The following is a 23,037-nucleotide window of genomic DNA, read 5'->3' as shown; positions in this document are numbered from 1 at the left end:
GACCTGGCAGATTGAACTGTGCAGATATGCATAATGAGGATGATGGATGGTGAATTTATTTTTCAGGATACTGGATGGAAGACTGCCATTTGTCCAGAATACTGCCCCAACATGTATGAAGATATGCAAACACTGGCTAACGTGCTTCAGTCTGATATTGGCAAAGATATGCGTGTCCATGACAGCACATTTCTATGGTTCATCCCTTTTGTTCAGTCTCTTATGGATCTCAAGGACTTGGGTGTAGCATATATAGTAGAGGTCATTCACTACCTCTGCTCAGAAATCAAAGATATTCTCAATGAAAGAGTCCTTCAGTGTGACAAAATCTCTGAATTTTTTCTCCTGATCTTGGTATCCATTATTGAACTACACAGAAATAAAAAGTGCCTGCATTTGCTGTGGATTAGCTCCCAAGAATGGGTGGAAGCGGTGGTGAGATGTGTGAAGCTTCCAGCTATAGCATTTACACGGTGCACTGAAAAAGCATCTGGACACTCTGTGAGAGGTTCATCGGCAGTATCTTTACAAGCTTCTAACTCTGTGCAGCATGCCTGTGTGCAGTTGATACGCAGCCTTCTTAGAGAAGGCTATCAAATTGGGCAGTACGCTCTTTGCAAGCAATACCTAGACAAACTCAATCTTCTTCTGCGAGGAAATCTGTCTTTAGGCTGGCAGCTGAACATCCAGGAAACCCAGGAATTACAAATGTGTTTAAAGCAAGTTGTTAGAAGTATAAAGGACAGAGCACTGAATACCCCTGTGCCTGTAGGAAACAATGCAAACTCTACAACTTTTCCTGCCGTTTCTATAAAGCAAGAGAAGAGTGCCCGTGGTGATGAATGCAAGATGAGTGTATGTGGCAGAGATGACCCATGTCCACCATTAGCTGTCATATCGCAGGAAGGTGGAGATGAAAATTGTCAAGGGAACCTTTTACCTAGAAGAAAGAGTGCCTGGGAAGAGGAATGTAGAGATGTATCTAAAACTTCAAAAACTTGGACATCCACAGAAGGCCTCTCAGTGAATATTAAAAAGGAATTTAATGACTTGCCAACTCAGGAATATGTCTGCCCACAGAACTCCTTGGCAACAAAAGTATGTAGGAAAGTTCAGGAAAATAGGAACAATGATCTTGTGGCAGGGAAACGCGATACGGATAATCAGTGTTTTAATCCAAATGCCCAGCATTCCGATTTCAGAAGAGGTGGAGAGTTGGAAAACAAATGTGAAGCAGGATCCATAGCACCAATGCGTCTGGCTGCTCAAACTCGTATGGGTTCTCCAGAACGTGTTTACAGCTTGGATGCAGAGGAAAGCAATGTGTCTCCCAGTTCCTCTTCAAAGTTTAAAGTAGATGTGCATAGACTCACAAGTTTGAAAAACAAGATACAGAAAACTGAATGGCACTTAAAAGTATCTCAGCTAGTAAAGCCACACTACTTGGAAAACTGCAGTTTAGCAACAAGTGCTTCAAAAGCAGAGGTAGAGCAACCTAACTTTTGCACTGGCTCTCTGTGTACAAGCAAAGATTGTCATAAACATCAGGGAGTGAATATGGTGTGTGAAAGTGAAATCTCTGTTGATACTCCATCTTCAAGGCGTTTTGAAAGTGCTCAGGAGAAAAGCGTCAACAGTGCTTTTCAATCCAGACTGGTCCCCACTAAACAGGTATCAAAAGAAACACCATTAGATTGCTCTAGCTCCTCTAAAAATGAACCTGATATACAGGAAAATGAAGATGACAGTGTTTTGTTTTCAGGGATTAGTGACACCTTACTGAAGAAACTATCCACTGAAGAAAAGTCAAATTCCTTGTTGAAAGACACTGACATGCAAAGTTCAGACCGGGAACAGCCTAATTTAAATGACTTGGTTAAATATGACTGTAAAGGTCAAATTTCAAAGACTTTTTGTATGGATAAAACTTCAGCAAATGGTCGTGTTCCATCTAGCTCTGAAAACAAGAGGGATATATCCAGCCCTGCTTCTCAGATCAGGCCATTGTCAATGAAATGTGAATCAAGTGACAGATTGTTCGAATTTTCAAAATATTTCAAGAGAGAAAACAATTCAGTGAGGAAAAAAGAGGAGGATTTTGTGAAGATGGCTTCTGAAGATAATACTTTAACAGACTCCCAGGTTGATAGAGAACTCAGTAAATTATCTTTAGCTGCGTATGCCAAAAGTGTCAATTTTTCCTTTGATTCCAGCCAAGAAAGCTCAGTATATCATAACGTATGTGATATTAAGAGGAAAGTGAAAGGTGCTGTAAGATCTTCCAGTGATGGCCAGAGTACCAAGTCTCCCTCTGATGCAGATTGCCTTGACAATGAGGTCATTATAATTTCAGACTCTTCTGATGAAGAAAAAGGTGTGGCTGACGAGGAAACAAAAAAACTGAATGAAAATGTGTGTCCTGAAAAGCAGCCTTCAACTCCTGATAGTGATACCAAAATAGAATCAAAGACACCAAGCTGTACTTTGTCACTGGAAGACTGTGACTCTCAGTACTTTGAATTTGAAACTGAAGAAGAAGTCTTTTCGGTTTGGCAAGATACTCAAGCGTATAATATGGAGGCAACTCAAGAGTATAAACAAGATCGTGTTTCAACATCGGATGGTAGTAGTAATTCAGATGGCTTACTGAATGATCACACAAATGAATGGGGTTATGATGTGGATTACGTAAGTGATGATGTCATGGAAGAAGAAGCAAACTTGATAGAAAAGCAGATAGAAAATATTTCTCATCAGAAAGAAGCTGATAATACAAAAGTAGTAACTAATTCACCATTGCAAGAATCGATTAGTAAAGAAAATGCAAAAGATCAACTGGAGAATTTTGTAGACAAAGGTGCCGTTACTGAAGACTTCACTGTGGACTCAAAATTGACTGAACCCAGAGCATCTACATCTAACATCTCATTAGCTTCAAAGTTGGCCCTTAAGAAAAATAGCGCGAGCCCACGGAAGAATATAGCAAAATCTAAGGTAGCAAGAACTGTTCAAAGAAGTCCTAAAAAACCTCCTGTTCTTAAAACAGCACAAAATAAAAAACTACTTCAAAGTACGTTAAAAAATTCTCAACCTGGCAGGTCAATGCCTGCTGTGGTTCCTCCGAGGAAGGTTCGGCAGTATCCTGCACCAGCATCAACCGTAGAAAAACTTGGTCTGAAGAAGGCACCTCGCAAAGCATTTGAATTATCCCAGCGCTCTTTAGACAGTCTAGCTCAATTGCGCAGCCATGGTAAAGCTGCAGGGAGAGTTGGAGTTGCACAGAAACAGAAGATTAAATTAATTGCTCCTCAGAGTTTGTCTATAAAAAATAATAAGAAAATGCTAGCCTGCCAAGACCTTCAGTTTTTAAGGCAGACAAGGCCCAAAAAAAGTGTCAGAGTGAAAAATCTTGCAGGAAGTTCTGAGAGTAGAAACAAAAAAGTTAGCAAAGTGGATGCAAAATCTATGAAACAAAAGCCTAAAAGTTTTGTACTGACATCTGTTGAAGGATCTGTTGAAAACCAAAGAGGGGAAAAAAGGGAGGACACTGTTTGTCCCTTTGCCAGCGAGAGAAAATTTGAAAGCCACTCTGTGGAGGAGCCACCATGTCTCTCTAAAATGCCTAATTCTTCAGACTTGAGCAGAAAATCAGAGGATAACAGTGTGATGGTTCCTCCTGTACCTATGGATTCAAGTCTCTCTTCTGCCGCACTTGTTGGAGATGATAAAGATGAACTTTCAGGAAAAGGTTGCATTGTCCAGCCTGAGTGTGAGAAAACAACTTCAAAAGAAAATGGGTCTAAACCAAATGAAAACAGTGAAGATGATGATGATCTATTTTTAACTCAGTTAGATCCTGTAGATATGGAATTATGTTCTGAGGAGGAAACTGTTCAAGATACTCCTGTAGTGAGTAAAAAAACAGAGGAAATGGATACTGCTGAAAGCCTTCAGCAGAATGAATCCTTGACTATTGTGAAATGTAAGTACAAAGAATGTATGGAAAAAGTGGAAAAACCAGGAGAGTGCTGCAGTAAGCATTCAGCCGCCAGCTCAGAGGAGGATCACTTGTTTGCCAAACCTTCTCTTCTGCCACCTAAAACAAGAAAGCCTTCCACTACCAAAATTTTCAGCTTGGCAAGTTCTTCACGGAATGCAGCCTTCAGCAAGGATCTCGAAGATGGTACAAAGCTGCCGCCAGCTTCAAAAAGCAAAGTGAATGCGGCGAAACCGGTGCTGGTCAGGCCATCAAATGCAAAGGCTGTACCAGTAGGAAATCAAATATGCAAGTCTCCAAGCTTCAGTAATGTACCTCAACCCTGTATTTCCAATAACGTTCTCCAGTCATGCAACAGACAGAATGACAACGCTTCAAATATTCCCAGAAGGCCTGCCCGAGAAGTGTGTTATTCTTCGTTTCTTGGCGCTCAGCAGCGTGATCATAGTATTTTTGTTAATGAAGTCCTGAAGTGGACTTACGAAATGTTTTCAAGCTCCAGCCAGTTTGGAACTCCAAGTAATCTCCTGCAGTCTGTAGTAGCCTCTGTTCCTGTCCAATTTCAGGGATACAATGACTATTTTAATACATTTTTCCCCTTGATGATGCTAAATGCCTTTGAAACAGTAAGTAGCTATCTGCCTCTTGGTTGGTTTTCGTCAACCCTAGTAAATTTTACCAAGAGATTAAAAACATTTATGTCCTCTATTTACCTTCTGAAAATGTTCAGATACAGACCTGAATACAGGGGGGAAATTTGGGGGAAATAAGCTGGACAGTTATGCTTAAAATTGGGGACTGCCACTTTTATTCACCTCAGTGAAGCTTTTTTTTTGGGTGCACATCCACAATAGCATGCAAAAGGAGGGAAAAAGGAGGTGGTTGCTCTTTCTTTATAGCATATAAAGCTTAAACCAGAAATCTTTAAAGAAACTGAGGCTTTTCAACGACAGTGTCTGTAAAAAGAATAAGAATGTAATGTTTTATGTTGAGGACTTACGTGAGAAGGTAGGTTAATCTGAGAAGTATTTCCTTCCAGACAGCTTAACTTTAATAGTTTATAGTTTAGTAGTGAGAAGATGAAGTATTCCTTCGTTTAAAATCCGTATGCTTTCAAGTTAAGTCATGGCATCACTTCTCCTGTAGAAATAAGGTAGAAAATGAAGTCATTACTAGGATAATACTGGCATTTTAAGGTGAAAATGCAATCAGGGAGAATCCACATTTGTTTTGAAGAGTTTTGTAAGGAAGTACATTAAATGGCGAGTGGTTGGGGAGGAAGCACTTTTGTTTGCTTTGTGTGTGTGTGTGGTTTTATGTAATGTGTATGCATATATTAAAAAAAGAAATGGGTAAGACTCTTCGATGTCTTGTAGTTGACGATCTGTTAGCTTTCTTTTATTTCCGCTTAGTGTGTTTGCCCTTTGAGTCATAAGCTCTTCTCCTGATACACTAAACCCTTCAAAGTATTTTTATTTAGCTTTTACTTTCCAACATGTAGCTGGCACAAGAGTGGATAGAAAACCAGAGAGTAAGAGAGAAGAGTTACTACTTCTACTTACAGAACTTCTCTGCTGACTTGAATACAGCAGATTTTACAGGTATGAGGTTTTGGGTTTTATATAAAACCTAATTTTCACACAGACAATGCCTTATAATGAGCTAGCACTTAGAGGTAGAAATTTTTATTTGCTTTAAATAAAGAAAGAATCTTGAATTGGCTATTTTACAGAATGTATGTAACGGCAGTACCTATTTTGCAGGGAATTTGTGCCTTAAGTGTTCAGTGTGAAAAGTTACTTGGTTGCTGTTTGAATACTTTCCATCTCAGTCATTTGGGATATTGTTTCAGCTTCTTTTGGTAAATAAAATAGTCCTTGACATGCTCTATTTTTATATAGTGCTATGTTCAGGCTTAAGAATGCAGGATGGAGTTAGAACTCTTCATAGTATTTTGCTGTAGCTTTTAATAGCTTTAGAAGTTAACAGATGGATATTACTGGAGTATATGTAGTATGTTAATTGTAGTACTTCTATAGTCAGAAAGTAATTGTAACCATTTTCCTTTTAATGTTCTAATTTTAAAATGTATTTTGGGTAGCTCATTTTCGAGAAAGCGATTTGGCAAGGCAGCTTCATCCAAGGGAGGATGACTTAATATTTTTGGTGGTCCAAAAGAAAAAAGACACCTTTAGGGAAGAAAGCGAGATGGAGAACCATACAGTGAATCATGTTGGTCTTGTGACACGATTTTCTCGTGCATCTGGGTGTTTAACTAGTAAGTAAATGGGGTTGAAATAAAAGTGGGATTCTTCTTGGTACTGTAAAATGCTTCTTCTTAGCTGACTGTTGATAGTTGTAATATATCACCTCAGAGGAAATGGGAATGTTTTTCCACTATTGCATGCCTATTCCATGCTAGAAGCTTTGTAAAAAGCCAGGAACTGAAGCTGCAGACCTGCTTTCCATGCATTTTTCTAGGGACTTCCTTCAATACAGATGTTAATACTTTGTGTAATAACAGAAAGTAGCGATGAGTAAGTGCTCTGCATACATCTAGGAGTGTGTTGCAGTAAGGTATGAAGTGTCATGAACTTCAGTGGTCTCACTGACTAAAATTTTTACTGTCTTCTGGAACTGAACTTGTGAATTACCAACTATCAAGATTAATGTTGCCTGATTAAAACAGTGATCTGAGTTGTTTTACAGAGGACTGGTGTGGGGTTTTTATTTTTTATTTTGTTTTATTTTGGGTTTTTGCAAGTTGTTGGCTTCCTAATAGAAGGCAGCGCCTGGTTCGGGTGAATTCTTTGAGTGACCTGTTTGAATATCTTTCAGTTAACAATTTGGATATTCTTTGAATTAACAACTTGTGGGTGTGGGTTTTTTTCCTCTTCCTTCCCCCTTCCCCGCCCCCCTTAATAGGACAAAAGGAACAGCATACAGTCTGCCATCTTTCTGTGAAAACTCGAGGCAATTTGTCTTTCTTTGTAAATAAGCAAGTGAAGTGTGTGGTGGTTGGGTCCCTGGTGACGACACACCGAACATTCAAAGGTCTATTACTATTGAGCAGGAGTCCCCTGGCTAAACCCATCATAAATCCAAGTTACAACGACTTCTGTCCAAGAGATCTGCCCGTCGTTCCAGAAAGTGCCGTAAGTCCAGCGGCTAGAAGTGATAGGGATGGCAAAGTGGGCATTTGGATTTCATGAGTTTTGCAGAACTGGTTTTGCATGCTGTTTGTGCAAACAGACAAGTTTCAAAAGTATGGAGTCACTCTACTTTTCATAGTTGGTTGATTGGGTGGATGGGGGAGTCTGAATTTGTGCAGGTGCTTTTGCTGTATTGACATAGACACGAGTAGTGCACTTGAAGCAGCTTTCAGTTTCTTTTCCTGCTCAGGAAATAAGTGTGTCTGTTCAGGAAATAAGGCGTAGTATAGACAAGGTAATACAAAATAAAGGTGTGTAGAGTAAATGAAAATTTCGTTACAGCTTTCAAGTCAGGGTTGGGTATGCATCTAGAGCAAACCTAGAATCAAAAGCTTCCATGCCCTTCAAGTTTTTGAGTCATAGCTAGAGGGGTGGGAGACACTCTTGAAAATACCTAAAATGAGCATGGGAGGTTTGATCAACATGAAGTAATTCATTATTTTTAACCCTGTCTGTTCCTTCAGGCATCGGATATGGATGAATACAATGAAGATCAAAAGAGAGCCATTGAGACAGCTTATGCCATGGTAAAGCAACATCCAGGGCTTCCCAAGATCTGCCTCATCCATGGACCACCTGGAACAGGGAAATCAAAAACTATTGTTGGACTTCTGTTTCGTGTTTTGAGACAAGTAAGTGAACGCGATGTGATCGTCATGTGCTGGTGTTTGATTTCTTGATGGTAGTCAACGATTGTTCAAATTAACTACCAATACTAGAATTCCATTTACTGTGGGTCTAATTCATTAAGCTGACTTAATTGTCTGTACTGTATAGCTTGTAAAAGTGGAAATAATACCTTTGGGCATCTTGGAAAACACTTATTTTACAGAACTTTAAAATCAAGAAAACATGCACAATCAGTAGTATAAACACTTGTTACATAAAACCCCCTTAATATTACAATGTATTGAAGAATGTCATTTGGCCTGTCCCATTTAATGGTTTTCATATTAGCATCCAGTAGATTCAAGTATATCATTGTTGAAGGGGATTTATGCAAATAGTATTAATAGGTTTGACTTCTTACTCAATGTAAGACATACCTTAGGAGATATTTGGATGCAGTAGTCACCAGACTCTGCATGCTGATTAAGATGAGCATACAGTCTGGCTTTTAAATCATAGCTGAAAACATCTAAAGAGCCTGTTTTGGTTTATTGTTAATTAATCTGCAGAACACTAGGAATGAGAAAGCAACTCAAAAAACAAATTCCAAGATCAAGCCAAACCGTTTTCTAGTTTGTGCACCATCAAATGCTGCTGTTGATGAACTCATGAAAAAGATCATCGTTGCATTTAAGGAAAAATGCCAAAACAGACAGGAGCCTTTGGGTATGGTTTATTTTAAAATTCTATTCGTATGTTAAATAGACAAAACCTGAAGGAAAAACTGGAACAGTTGATTACATATAATACTTATATGCTACTCTAAGCAGCTGTTGTCTATTGCAGAACACAATTGGTACATCCCCATACTGTTATTAATTTTAGTGTGCTTTTCTACAAGGTGTATTATATTTTTTAAAATAAATTGCACTTTGTCTTTATATAGACACTGACCCTTTCCTTATAGTGTTAGTTTCAGTTCACCAGGTTTTAAGTACTCCTTAAAAATTTGAATACAAGACCTATTACCTTGCTTTTGAATAAAATTAGACTTCACTGATCATGCTAAACAAACTGATGAGAATTTTGTGACTAATACAAAGTAGATGAATTCTGAACAAGGCGTCTGGTATGTAGTGGGGAAAAAAAAATCTGCATTGTAACCAAATGTTGATTTCCTGTTGACTTACCAGCTGCACTGATGCGCTGATGGTACTCAGTAGTTTTCTAACTTAGGAATTCTGTAAGTCTTAGCTAAACAAGCCTGAGAATACGAGGTGTTTCTGTTAATTCAGAATAACATTCCTATCTGGTGGCCACCACTAAAACATAGGCAACATCTTTTTTTTTCGGAGTTTGAAATTACTGAATTATTTGGTAGCTGCGTTCAGATAAGTACAAATAAATTGTTGCAAACCCCTGAAAAGCAGAAAAGGAAAAGCCTTCTTTGATATCCATGATGTTTAAATTTTTTTTTCCCCCTCATACCAAAGTGCAGAGATGATTGGACCAATCTGAAAGTATTTTGATTCTGATTTTGTAAACAGGAAACTGTGGTGATATCAAATTAGTGCGACTTGGTGCTGAAAAAGCAATCAACAGTGAAGTGCGGGGATTTAGCCTGGATAAGCAAGTTGAACACAGAATGAGTAAGTAACATGCAAATTGGACTTCAGTCTTCTGTAAGACCTTGATGATGTTTCACGCTTGGGACTATGTGTTCTTTAAGAAGGAAGAGCTGGTAAAAGATTTTTCTGCAACAGTGCTTCATAAGCATTGTTTTTCTCAGTGTTAGTGTGAAGGTGTGAGCTTACATATGGCCTAAAGTCTAAGCATAACCAAAGAAATAAGCAAGACAACTTCTTGTTGTTTTTTTTTAAAGGAACTACATTAAATGCATGTTAAAGCCATCATTTGTAAGCAATGTGGCTATGCAGCATTTGAGAGCTACAGTTGGAACCAAGTCTCATTATCTTTTACAAGATAAAACCTCAATAGAAAAAGGGAAAATGCAACAAAATTGAGTTTTTCCATTTATTTTTAATAACTTAAGATGCATGACTGAGAGCAAGTGTTATTGTAATGTTTTTTTATTACTCCTATATGTCTTCCTTTGTTTTATTGCAGAACGGAAGCCAGCTGACTGTGACCAGGATATTCAGAAGAAAAAAGCAGCTCTGGATCAACAGCTGGACATGCTGTCTCGTCAGCGGGCCATGCACAGATGTGAGAAGAAGGAGGTAGAAAGATAATAGTATTTTTAATCCTGTTTGTGTCTTTTGTTTGTATTCATAACTGAATGCAAAAATAACTCTTCCTCTTAATGCCATCTCTGAGCACTAACTGTCTCTTCACTTGCTTTTTCAACTAATGGAAATGTTAGCGCCATGAAAGGGAGTGAGGAACTTTTACATCAGAAATTTTTTTGTGTCTGTTTATACTGCTATTTTCAGCAGGTCAGTCATGCTGCTTCTTGCTCTGGTGTTCAGTTGTCTTCATTTAGGTTTATCACCAGTGTAACCGTATTTATAAAACTGAATGATTTAACTTGTGTACTTAAAAGCTCTGTTTAACTGGTGGTAGTAAGATACCTTGCAATCGGAGATTTTGGATATGCGTTGCACTTGAAGTTTTCCATGGTGTGGTGTGTGGTTTGTTTATTTTTTTAACTAAAAATTTGGCATTTGTGCTCAAATTACAGATTTCTGATGGTAAACTGCTTTGTCAGTTGCACAGAAATGTAAAGTGTAGTATTGTGTATGGAAAGCCTAAATACCTTGACTATTTTCTAAGAAAGTGATCAGCTTTTTGGGGCATGTTTGATATTAAAAGACAGACTGAACAAGTCCAAATGTTTAGAAAATGAACAAGGGCATGGGAGGAAAAAAGGTGTATGGGAAATGTGTTGTAATTATTCTTGATATTTCTGTGGTTTCTCTTCTGTCTCATCTGCCCGCATCCAGAGTCAATTGTTAGATGATGAAATCGGCAGACTTTCAAAGGAGAGACAGCAGCTTGCTTCTCAACTAAAGGAGGTAGGAATTTATCTTTAGGGCAGCTCTTTAATAAACCTCAGCTAATCTATTTATATACTTGGTATCCTTTAATTGTGGTGGAGATTTGGTTTTGATGTTGCTGGGAGTATTTATAAAGTAGTAGGTAAATAGATAAAGATCACAAGCAGAGTAAGTTATGGACAGCCTGGTGTGAAATCTAGGTGTACTCTGGCTGCATGTTGGGGGAAAAAAAAAAACAAAACAAAACACTCCTTACAGTTAATTTTAAACAAAATGTATATTTAGCAAAACAGGTAATAGAATCCTCATTTTCTAGGATGTATCTTCATCACCACTTTCATGCCCCATACAGTCCTACTGGGACTGAGATACTTTTAAATGATTGTAAGTAAAGCAGCAGCTGGAAGATTTTTTTCTGTGTGTGGAAACAGATAGGTTTGAAAGTGGAAATAAGCACTGATAGCAAAATGAGTAATTAAGGCTGACTAGCATGAACCATGAGCTGAATGAAGGTTCATCTTTAACAATATATGCAGACTCTTAATGGTCATGGAGGCTTGGAGTCACAAATGTGATGGCAAGCTATACTTTGCTCACAGTTACTGTGTCTGGATTGCATAGCTGTAGAGATAAAGAAGTACTTCTTTCCAGTTTGCCACCTCAAAGGTGGTGTAATTTAAAGTGAGAGTAACACTTCAGTCAAGCCAACTTATGACTTTCATTTGTAATAATGGAGATAGTTTCGTTGGGATGATGCATTATGCCTGATCTGTTTGGCAGTTAGAATTGTCCAGGCAGTTAGAAATTGCTCTAAGGTGATTCAAGAAAACTAAAAGAGAAGAGGAAACATGGTGTCCTGTTGTACTTGAAGGTTCGGGGGCACTCTCAGAAAGTACAGGTGGATATCATCTTGGAGTCTGACATCATCTGCTGCACACTGAGCACAAGTGGAGGAAGTCTGCTGGAATCTGCTTTTTGGAGGCAAGGACTTGATCCTTTCAGCTGTGTCATCGTGGATGAGGTCAGTAAAGCTATTTAGAACTACAGCATGTTCCTCCTCTAAAGGTCTGTGTTGTTCTCTGCTTAAGCTATGTGTGATTGTTTGGCTGCTGGTGTAATGTGCTGTGGGTTGACTGCCCCATCTCCACCTTTTAACTGATAACCAGCCTGTCCTGCCATGTGGAGCTGTAAGAAGAAAGAATAACTTTTAATTGCTGCTTTTTCTGACTTATTTGGTGCTTTAATGGCAGACGGCTTTTACTTAAAAATCATGGCTAAAGTGTGGTTCTTGCTATAGAGGTTTCCAGATGGTTGGGTTATATTTGTATGTGTTTGGAGAGAGCTCTGCATACTTAATTATAAAAGAAGAATCTCTTTGGAGTTTTTTATTAGGGAGAAAAGTATTTTTCTCTTTCTTTTGTGGTTTTTTTGGTGAGTTGTTTTTTGTTTGTTTGTTTGGAAGTCTTAAAAAAGCATTTCTGAGTTATTGTGGCAGTGTTATAGGAAATTTAACATACTTCCCTCCTTTGCTTACAACTTCTACTTTTTTTCCTGTTTGCATATACAAAAGGCAGGGCAGTCCTGTGAGGTTGAAACACTGATTCCACTGATCCATCGCTGTAATAAACTTGTCCTTGTTGGAGATCCCAGACAACTCCCTCCTACTGTAAAATCAGTAGTAAGTGTTCTAACTGTATTTTTTTGTGCTATATAGTATAAGAACAGTATATAGAAATTATGTAGAAAGGAAAAAAGATGCTTCGATGTCAGATCATGATGCATATCAGACAATAACTTTTGCCCTGCCACATTTAGTCTCTGTTATATGGAGACCATGGCAATATGCAAATGTGTGAATAAAGCTAATACAGATATGTGAGTGCAACCTCTATAGACTTCCCTGGTGTAGCTTAAAACCGATTTCATGCACGGTTAAGAATTGCTATGGCAACGCAAACTTAAGAGCAACTGGACACTTGGTTTGTGATGGACACTGTTGTGGCAGACTCTTGTTATTTCATTGTTTGAGCTTGAGTGTCCCATTCCTTAAGGAATGGAGGATGAAGACTGCCCGTTTGTATGGGGACTTCCTCACCCTACATGTGTGTTCTAAGGGTGAACATATAGGAGCACTTTCTTATATCCAACAGTAAGGAGGACTGCTTTAAACATCTGATAAAGGAGAGGAAAAACAGACTGGCTTCTCTATAAGGGTAAATTATCTGGAGGCTGTGTGCTTGTTTAATGAGATCCCACCTGGAAGATCTTGCTTCTCGTTATTGTTTGTGTTTTTAAAATTTTACTATGTTGTGACTCACAAAGGAAAGTCGTCTTGCTGAAAACTACGCTGACAAAAACTCAGATTCATGTAGGTGATCTTTACTGAAATAATAAGAGTAACCAAATAGAAAATTCAAGTGCAAGTAGTTGTCATTTTGTCAGTGATTTAGAAGTTTAAAAGAAAATACCAAATAGTTTGAAGTCCAAAAAGCAAATTCCTGTAGTTAATTTGAGACCTAATTCTCCAGAAGTCAGTCTCATGTTTTTGCTCTGGCAGAAAGCTCAGGAATATGGCTACGATCAGTCCTTGATGGCACGCCTCCACAGGCACCTGGAGGAGCAAGTACAGAAGAATGTTTTACGAAGCCTGCCAGTTGTGCAGCTGACTGTGCAGTACAGGATGCACCCTGACATCTGCCTCTTCCCGTCCAATTATGTTTATGGCAGGGCTCTGAAGACTGACAAGTGAGTAGCGTTCTATTCTCCTTTCTGAGCAGGGGGTATTTCAAAGAAGCCTTTTTGTATCGGGATATTCTTTTGAGTCTAAAAATACTTGAGGTTGTGGAGAGGGGAAGATGCTTAATGGGAGAAAACTTGCATTCCATCTCTTGTTAGTGCTGGCAGTGACACCTAAGTTAACGATCACTTAAAATTGAGTATACTTACTGCTTAGAGTTCATTTTCAGGCCTCAGTATATGCAGATATCAGTGAAAATTAAGGACTGGGGTGGGGAGGGAGGGGAGCTGAAAGTTGCTCGTGTTTCATAACTGTGGTGTAAATAAATGAAATATCAGTTCTTAGAAATTCTATATGGTTACCTGGTGATAAAAATGTTATTTACAGAGCAACAGAAGAGAACAGATGTTCTTCAGAGTGGCCGTTCCAGCCCTACCTTATTTTTGATGTAGGAGATGGTCGTGAGGAGCGAGACAATGAGTAAGTCCTGCATTCTACTCTGCCAGATTTTAGATTTGCTGAGAATTAATTACCTGCAGAAGAGTTATCTTCTGTCCTCTATTGTTCCCAATATGCATTAAGTAGTAAGAACTACATTTTCAATTTGATTTAATTTAAAAAAAAAAAAAATCTACTAAAAGCAGGTGTTAAATGTTTTTTGGTTTGTTTTTTTTAATCTAAAACTGGTTTTGATCATAGGTTGACTATCTGCTAGATGCTGGTGAATGCCTACAGTTTCTGCTAACACTAGTAACAGTTTGAATTCCTGATTTATAGTATTTTTTTTATCAGTGATTTTCCTTTCACAGCTGCATGCTGGGGTAATGCCAGAAGGTGGCAGGCTTAGTCCTCCCTTTTGCCTATCCTGTCAGGAAAGCAAAGCTGTGTAGTTTTAAGGGAATCCGAAGTGCCGCCTTTCACTGCTGGCACTTCTCAGTGTTGAGTCCCTCTGGTCAGCGCCTGCTTGTGAAGTTCTGTGAGCCTCTATGTGAAGGAGGCTGCAGAAGTTCAACACGGGGGCTTTGACTTGCAATCCTCCTAGAAATTCGACTGAAGCGTTGAATTTGAAAGAGCTGTCAAACATATTCCTATAATGTTTCCATTCTGTCTTGTTCAGTTCTTTTAGTAATCCCCAGGAAGTGAAGCTGGTCATGGAATTAATTAGAACAATTAAAGAAAAAAGGAAGGATCTGGGTCTCCGTCGCATTGGAATAATTACCCCTTACAGCGCGCAGAAAAAGAAAATTCAAGAACAGCTTGACAGAGTGTTTAAGAATAACAGGTAAAGAAACCATGAGGTTTCAAGTGGGACTTGGCTCTTGCGTGTTAGTCCTTTGTTTATCCTCCTAAAATAATGGCACAGACTCTCAAATTTTTTTCTGCACTATCAAAATCTGTACTTAATTGTGCCTTTGAAGGAAATGTGCAAGCCTTTTGCTTAAAACAGGCATGACCTCTTTGAACCATTCCTTAATTATTACTTGTATACATGCTTTGATTATATTGCTGTTCTGAATAAAGCTTATTGAAAGGAAAACCTAAAATTCCAAGCTCTACAGACCTGAACAGCTTTTCAACAATGATGCTGGCCTCAGAAAAGGAAATTTAGCTTTAGGTTCCTGCACCGAATCTTTTCATACACTGAAACAAATATATCCTGGATTTATTTTGCCAGTTGATCATTCAGAATAGTGTTTAGGTTATTTGAATCAGTGTAGTGCTTAAAAATTCACCTAACATGATTAACAGCTTGCTAATTCTTCTTCAACAGCCCGGGAGAAGTGGACACAGTGGATGCATTCCAGGGACGAGAGAAAGATTGCATCATAGTGACGTGTGTCCGGGCAAACAGCACTAAAGGATCAATTGGGTATGTTTCTCTTCAGTGATTTGCAAGTCGCGTTTCCAATGAGATGCTCTAGCTATAGTCATATTTTTATACAACCAGTAAGAAAGTTATTAGAGAACAAGTCACCACAGCCAGCAAATAAAAGGGTATCTTAATGCATGAATTAATGTTACTGGTTTGAGATCTCTGAACAAAAGGGCCGTGGAAATGTTAAGTATTGTGTTCTGCGTTGCACGCTGATGAATTTGTGTGGCTGCCTTAGCCTGTCACTGTTTTGGTTTGGCAGGATTGATCTGGGGAACTTGGCTTTTTGCATTAGTACTGCAGCAGTTATTTTTCTTGTAGCTTTTGATATATATTGTAACTTTCTGATTACCACTGTCTTATAATGAAATCCATTTTCTGTGACTGTCACTATCCTATTAATATAGCATTCTGTCTGTAAAAGTGTTGTTAACTAGTTATATATGTTGCTAGGAGTGTGATGCAGATGAGCTGGATCTGTGATTTGTAGTTGAATGTGATTGTCTTTTGAGTTAGGAGGAGATTTGGAGCAGGTCTTGATTCAAGATTACAGGTTTGATAATTTTATATGGGGTTTTCGTGTCTGAAACAGAAGGAACTAGATACTGGGTGTGCTGTTTACCCCCAGACCACTACAGTAGTTGTCGATTTGTTTCTGTAACTTAGGAATCATTTTAGTTTAAAAAAAGGTAGTGGAAATATGCTGCCTCATAGTTCATTGGCTTTTAAGTTAAACTATGGGAGGTCTGTTCCAATAAACAAAAATCTTTGCTTCTTCATACCAGGTTTCGTTAAGCTACTTATGTTTCTCTGATACTAATTTTCTAATTGCTAGATAAAGGGCTTTTTATTGTGCTGATCCATGTTACTTTGGGAAGAGAAAGAATCCAAATCCTATAGTAAACAACAATAATGCTTTTTGGAGATTTCTTAATCTGATTGGTTGAGGTTTGGAAGCTGAAGGCAGCTGGAACCTGCCAGTTCTTTTGGCTGACACAGGATTTAACCCCATCTGTTCTTTTGGAAGAAAACTTTCCAGCTTACTGTGTTGAAGGTTTCTATATTGGAGCTTTGGCAGTGCAATGCCTTAGAAGCAGGTACATACTGATGACTTGAACGTCTCTGTTTCAGGGTCAAGTGCCATTGGCAAGGTGTGATGGGAAAGTTTGCATCACCCTTACCTATGATCTTGTAGCTGAGCAAGGTATTTTGGTCTCCAAGGTTGCTAGTCCAGCACTAAATTTACTCTGAAAGTAACTTGTAAAGGTAGGAGAAAACTGTCCAAGAAATAACAAAAGATTTTTTTTTTTCCTTTCCTGAGAAAATAATCTTGTCATCTTTCAGCTTTAAAAACTGTTAGGAATATTTAATAGTCTTTCAAGATCCATTTTTTTTTTTCTTCCCCCAAGACCTAGAGAACTATAATATCTGTGCTGCTGGATCCACTCCCCTGGTCTGCTTCTTGCTTCTCTATTTTTTTTTTTTTCCCTGCACTGCCCAAATTTTCTGGGGCGGCTCAGGGGCTTTTGCAGTGTTACTGCAGGGGCTGTGAGTACTGCGGTACCAGGCGTTGATGTTGGACCTGTTCAAAGTTGTGTAAGGACTTGATTTTTTTATTGCAGACTTTGTTAGTATAGAATAATTTGTGCATTTGGGGAGCTTTTTCGTTACAGAAGAAATAGTTGATATTAGTTTCACAAACCTTTTTTTGAGTTTTGATAAATAAGCCCTAACAGAAATTAACCTTTAAGAATACACTAAGCATTTGTTTGTTTGGGTTTCGGTACCTTGGTTTGTGATCCCACAGAAACAGACTAGACAATTTTTATAGTGCAAATACAGACTTTCTTCTGCAATAGTATACTTTTCACTGTTGAAGCATGACAAAGCAAAAGTCTTCCTTCATGTGCTTCCAGTCCAGGTCACCTTTAAAATAAAATATTCATGTCCAGTGTTCAGTATTTCAGTAGAAAAATTTCCCATTAATCACGCCAAATATTATTCATCTATTTCAGTTCAAGTCAAAAAGAAGCTTAAAGTCTTGATAGGTGAAGTGAGGTTGATGTCTTCTGTACTTTGAGGAACATTTAAGGAAGCAGTGGTTGGCATTAAGAGGGGATTTGCTCTAAGAAAGGAAACATCATCGGCAAGAGCTGGAAAGAACTGGAATTCCTTGCAAGGAATCAGTGTGATGAAAGAAAGAAAACACAATTCATGCAAAGCCCTTCGTGTAAGGCAGGGCTGCTGCAGTGGGATCTGGGAATGGTCACAAACTGCCGCCTTCTTTGTAATTGTTTCTGTTACTTTTAACTGAAATTGAATATTATCTCTTTTTCTCATAACACTTAAGCCTCTTGGAAGAAGTAGTTTAGGAGCTTAGTTTTGTCTTGTCACCTAGGTTTCTGGCAAGCCTTCAGCGTCTGAACGTTACAATTACCCGAGCCAGATTCAGCCTCTTCATCCTTGGAAGACTGAAAACGCTCATGGTAGGTACAGTGTTAATCAAATGATTTTCTGTGATCCACCCTTTCATGTCAGGTCAGGGTTGGGGAAGTGCAAACCATACTCAGACTGCTCCAGTCTGAGAGGGGACCCTTTTCTAGAGTATTGTTAAATTAGTACTGTCCAGGCTTCTGAAGGGTTCTCTTAGAAAGCTTTGGCTGTAACTGTCCTAAAAGCTTTTTTTTTTTTTTTAAAAAGATAAATCTGTTTTCCTTGCTTCCAAGAAGGAAAGTTAGAAATTACTCTCACAATATTTTTAGTAACTAAATTGTAACATTGTCCTTTACAATTCAAGTGGGAGATCTGTGAAAAATCTTGTCTCTACTGGTAATATAGGATGATGGCAGAGATACATTCCTGCTTGATCCTTACTGTTCCTGCAGCCCCAGCTATTGCAGTTGTCACTGGATACTTGAGCAAGGAAAATGATTATAAAAAACTAAACTACCCCAAAACATTCCCCTGATCTTCATATGATTGTTTTTGATGCTACTTTGTGCAGTCATGTGGTTTCTGAGGGTATGCTTTGCTTGTGCTCTTTGAAACTGATGTTTCTGAAACAGGATTACATATTTGGGGGACTCTAAAGGCCCACTGAATGTGTGGGGAGTGCTCTTGAATAGACATAATGTCTCACAGAACTTGATTTTTATTCTTTTTCCAAGGGGGGGTGTTAGCTGCACCACTAGAGGGCATTAAAGCCATGCTCCTGTTTCACTCTGTATGAGAGAACTCTTCTGGCCTTCATAAATATAGGAATTGTCATTTCAAGTAGTAGCTCACTGATGGTTGAAAGTACCTTCCCTGTGTTACAGCAGCCAGAGTGCCTATTGCTGTTTTGCAAGTGAAACATAAGATTCTTCCATTCCAGAAGGAACATAACAGTGGTTTCCATGACAGTTGTGTCAGGTACCTTTATTAAAGGGGTTTTGCATCCTCTGACACCTCTGTCCATTTGTGTTGATTTCTTTCTGATAACAGTTTTCTTTTTTTGGGGGGTGTGTGTGTCATTTGTCTATTTTTAAAGGAAAATAAAGACTGGAATGAGTTGATTCAGGATGCTCAGAAAAGAGGTGCCATTATCAAGACATCAGAAAAAAACTACAGGAAAGATGCTGTTAAAATTTTGAAGCTCAGGACAACAGTACAACCCCCGACCAAAGCAGGGACAAAGCAATCTCCTCTGTCACAGGCTTGTTCTTCCAGTAGCAAGAGGGCTGAGCTTGTACATCCAAGGGAGGCCAGCAGCCCGCAGGAACTCGCTGCAGGTGCTGGCCACGCAGTGCCCCAAGGAAGCAGGCAGCTGCAGCAGCCGCAAGGGGCTCAGGCTGCAGACTCCAGGAGAGGCAGTGTCTCAGCACCTGTGGAGGCTGCAGCGCTTCCTGCTGATCAAGAGAAACCACGGGACCCAAGGCTGGCAAGTATGGCTAGTAGAACCGAAACAAAAGGGAAGGAGCAGGCCTCAAAAGACAGCAGTCGGTCAGGCCAGAGCAATCCAGGGTCAACGTCACAGCAAGGCCTTGATGTGTCCTCAGCTGCCAGGCATCACGTTTCTGGAACAGAAACTTCTAAGAAGCCCCAGCAAACGATGGGACAACGCAGTGTCCCTTCCACATCGCCTTATGCAACTCAGCACGAGGGTGACTGGAGAGCTTCTGTATCAAAAAGCAGTTCAAAAGCCCGCAGTGAAGAAGGTCAAAGTACTAGCAGTAGGTGGAACAAAGACTATCATGTTTTAACGAGGAGAACATCAGAAGAATTACCAGAGAACAGAGACTCAAACAGTGCCAAGCGGAGAAAGACCTTTCACTGACTTCAGTATTGGCTCATTACTGAAAATCTATTCCCGGCTTTCTGTCTAGCAAGGACTGTATTTTAAATTTAGTACACCTGGAACTCCTTTACATTGATACCACTACTATCAGTAGATCCATCTTTTTCCCATCCTGTCCCTAGCTGTGAAGGGGACTTTACATCTGACAGTTGATGGCTTTGAGCTTTTGAAAAGAAAAGTTGGGTAGCTGCGTTACTCGGAAGAGCAGTGAATTTTGTCATCTAGGAAGTTAAGGTTGTAAATGTTTAAAATGTATATTTGTACAGTATAAAAAATTATTTTAAGATTTAATTTGGCAAATACATAGCTGCTTGTTTCCTTGTGCAAATGCTAATTTCTTAGTGATGTAATTTTTTATGACGAACCAGAGCAAAGCAAAAAAAAAACCAACCCCAACACCCAAACAAAAAAGCAAACAAACAAATCGAAAAACCAGCCAGACTTCTTTTTCCCTTTGCACTAGTAAGTCTAATTTATTTGATAGCAAAGAGTGAATGTTGAACATGTGGTAGCAGTGATTCTTCTTCATGCTCCACTAGTGCCTCAGGAAAGACTGAAGGCAGATGTATATTGGTTGAATGGAGAGAATTCTACTTAATTTGTATATTTTATTGTCTGTTTTTATAGGAATGGAAAAGCTTTCGTTTATACAAATGTGCCTTGAGTTTTGCTCTTACTGCTGCTTCATTTGTTGGAATCATTTTCTTGTTGCAGTGGCAACACAAACTGCAGATTAAAGCCTACGAGGTCTGTTTGATCCCAGTGAGTCCATGTGACGAGTAATCGGCAGCACTGTGGAATCTCAGTCAAAGATCTAGTTAACACTTATTGGTGGTGACACGTGAGTTTCTCTGTATGGAGCTTTTGGAGATCTATGGAGATAGAAAGGGCACACGGTTCATTCTAGGTGTTATTACTGGATTCTTTTCCACTGTGCTGATGAAGAATAAATGTAACCAGTAAAATGGGGTGGCAGGGAAAAACCAAGCTATTTTTAGGAAAGCCTTCCTCTCATCATAACATTTCACAATAAAAGTGGAATTATTTCTATTAAGAATGCCTTTGGGTCCCTGTGAAATATCCCTTCCTTTTTCTGGAGTACATGTCTGTCTTGAGGAGGTGAAGAGCAAAGTTTCATGTGCACAGCGTTTTGCGTGGAGAATAGTCTAGCACACTTCTGCCTGAGAATGCAGCACCTTGCTACGTTAATACAAGTTGGGTGTTTGTGAGTGGGCCAGGTTGCTGTCTCCGTGCATCTGTGTTAAAATGCAGCCTGCTATGAGGCAGGCAGTATCCATCCTGCTGTCCCTTGCTGACAGACGTATGCTTAACCACTGTAAGGGCAGTGGCTTTCCCTAAGCAAATGAGCATGCCAGACTTCTCTTATTTAGCCATAATCTTTAGTTACGTTTCCGTCCCGACACATCCATTGCAGTGATTAGTGTGAGCTTTGTCCTTCTAACCTGCTGCCAAAGAGGTGTGTGCAATCCAGCTCAGTGACGTACAGGTGCCTTACCATAGAAGACATCAGGTTGTGGTTCAAACTGTAATTCCCGGTTAAAACTTAGACCTTCAGCGCATCCAAGCCCGGAACAAACGTGATTTACTGGTAGCAACTCCGCTGTGTGTTGGGAGGCTCTTAGTTGCTGTCTGTGACTGTCCTGCTCGTTGTGCCGCGTAGTACAGAGCATTTTAAGGTAATGGGCAAGAATCTTTGAGACGCCTGTGAAGTGAAATGAGAATGTGTGCATTGTTTAGCTTTAGTTATATGTTCTGTTGCAATCTTAATTGCTTCAGTGAACCCCGACCTTCTCTTGTCAGCGGTACACGCACTTCCAAAACTGCTGTGACTCTCGTGTGAGAAGGAAGGCCGCTTGAATGAATCTGACTGTCACGAATTGGACTTTTCCATCACTCCCACATCACAGCATCCATGTCCTGGGCGTTATTTGCCTTTATGTTAATAGGAGTATTTAAAATACTGTCATCTTTCAAACCTCTTGGCTCATCTTGGCAGGGCTGTGCTGACCTGCCTGCTGTTCCTACTTAGCACATTATAAAGGCTGCTGTTGCGCAAATGGCTGTAGGATCCTATAGCTGTGGAAGCCATTTAGATTGTCTTGATGTAAATAAAGTGAAGCTGGGAATGGTGTGAATGAGGAAATGCTTTTCTGGCCATTAAATACAATTTTGTCAAAAGAATGTTTCTCTGAAACTTTTCTTCTAGTTGTCTTTCTCTTTAAACAATCTGCATTTCAAAACATGTTCTTCTGAGCTATACTTACCACATGCTGGAAGGAATTTTGGTTTAACATTTGATTTTTCTTGTATTACGTACACAGTGCACAGGTCGTACTTTATAACGCCTGCGTTTTTCCGTAAATCAGCATTGAGGCATGGTCAGTGGCTCAGACTTTTTTGCTTATTTAATACTAGATTTATCTGACTTGAGTTGTCAGTCTTTCTGTGGTAGCTTAGTGCTACCCTATCAGTCCGTATCACTGATGGTGTGTTCCTGAATAAAAAATGTTTGGGCTGTTGCACTTAGACCACTTTTCCCTTTTCACATACCACTTGGAGCAGGTTTGTAGTTTTAATTAACCACTTTTCCCCTGCTCTTCTATACACATAACATGGAAGACCAGGCAAACTCCAGTCCACAAAGCACGCTTCTCACCAATTCAAATAAATCTGCATTGGGGAACATGGGCATTAGGTACAATTTTCATAACTTCTCTGCTGTTTCCACTATGTGTTAGGAAATACTGAGTAGTGATGGACAGTCAGTGTTGGTAAGCTGTCAGTGTAGACTTGCTTTATTCATTTAATATAATCTCAGAACTGGTGACAGTCAGGAGGTTGTTCAGTGATTGTTCTCTTCCGCTGAGCGTAAAAGTCAGAAAAATCAGTAAAGAACATACTCAACACAACTTTATGTACAACAGTTTAATTGGAGTTTGTGCCAAAAACCTTTGGAAGAAGCAGCAGTTGGGTTTTTTTATACAGAGGCTCCCATGCTTCCTGCAAGCTTGGCGGCTTAATTCTCAATGCAAAACCTGTTCCCTCTCTGGTACTGTTGGTCTTTGATGCCACTAAGAAGGGAAAACTTCTAAGTGTTGGACTGTATTTTGTTCAAAGGTTGTTTGGGTTTTTTTTAAATTCTTTGTGAAACAGAACAACAACAGGACAAGGGGTAATGGTTTGAAACGGAAAGAGGGGAGATTTAGATCAGATGTGAGGGTGCTGAGGCCCTGGC

The 23,037-nt window shown here is 39.3% G+C and overlaps 1 protein-coding gene across 2 annotated transcripts in view; it reads left to right on the top strand.

The window, feature by feature from the left end:
- Nucleotides 1-20,558, top strand: part of SETX (senataxin) — a 30,736-nt gene extending 10,178 nt beyond the window's left edge. For both annotated transcript variants that reach the window (XM_075772676.1, XM_075772677.1), the window contains 17 exons: nt 67-4,623; nt 5,499-5,598; nt 6,099-6,275; nt 6,923-7,152; nt 7,674-7,841; nt 8,388-8,544; nt 9,366-9,467; nt 9,946-10,058; nt 10,782-10,853; nt 11,707-11,856; nt 12,406-12,513; nt 13,393-13,580; nt 13,960-14,052; nt 14,690-14,854; nt 15,344-15,442; nt 17,844-17,931; nt 18,975-20,558. In XM_075772676.1, the coding sequence (XP_075628791.1) occupies nt 67-4,623; nt 5,499-5,598; nt 6,099-6,275; nt 6,923-7,152; nt 7,674-7,841; nt 8,388-8,544; nt 9,366-9,467; nt 9,946-10,058; nt 10,782-10,853; nt 11,707-11,856; nt 12,406-12,513; nt 13,393-13,580; nt 13,960-14,052; nt 14,690-14,854; nt 15,344-15,442; nt 17,844-17,931; nt 18,975-19,760 (7,353 nt within the window). In that variant the 3' untranslated portion in view covers nt 19,761-20,558. The remainder of the gene's footprint in view (nt 1-66; nt 4,624-5,498; nt 5,599-6,098; nt 6,276-6,922; nt 7,153-7,673; nt 7,842-8,387; nt 8,545-9,365; nt 9,468-9,945; nt 10,059-10,781; nt 10,854-11,706; nt 11,857-12,405; nt 12,514-13,392; nt 13,581-13,959; nt 14,053-14,689; nt 14,855-15,343; nt 15,443-17,843; nt 17,932-18,974) is intronic.
- The last annotated feature ends 2,479 nt before the right edge of the window (nt 20,559-23,037 follow it).

Source organism: Balearica regulorum, chromosome 20 (assembly GCF_011004875.1).
Source record: "Balearica regulorum gibbericeps isolate bBalReg1 chromosome 20, bBalReg1.pri, whole genome shotgun sequence".
NCBI lineage: Eukaryota > Metazoa > Chordata > Aves > Gruiformes > Gruidae > Balearica > Balearica regulorum.
This window is presented reverse-complemented; position numbering and strand designations above follow the sequence as displayed.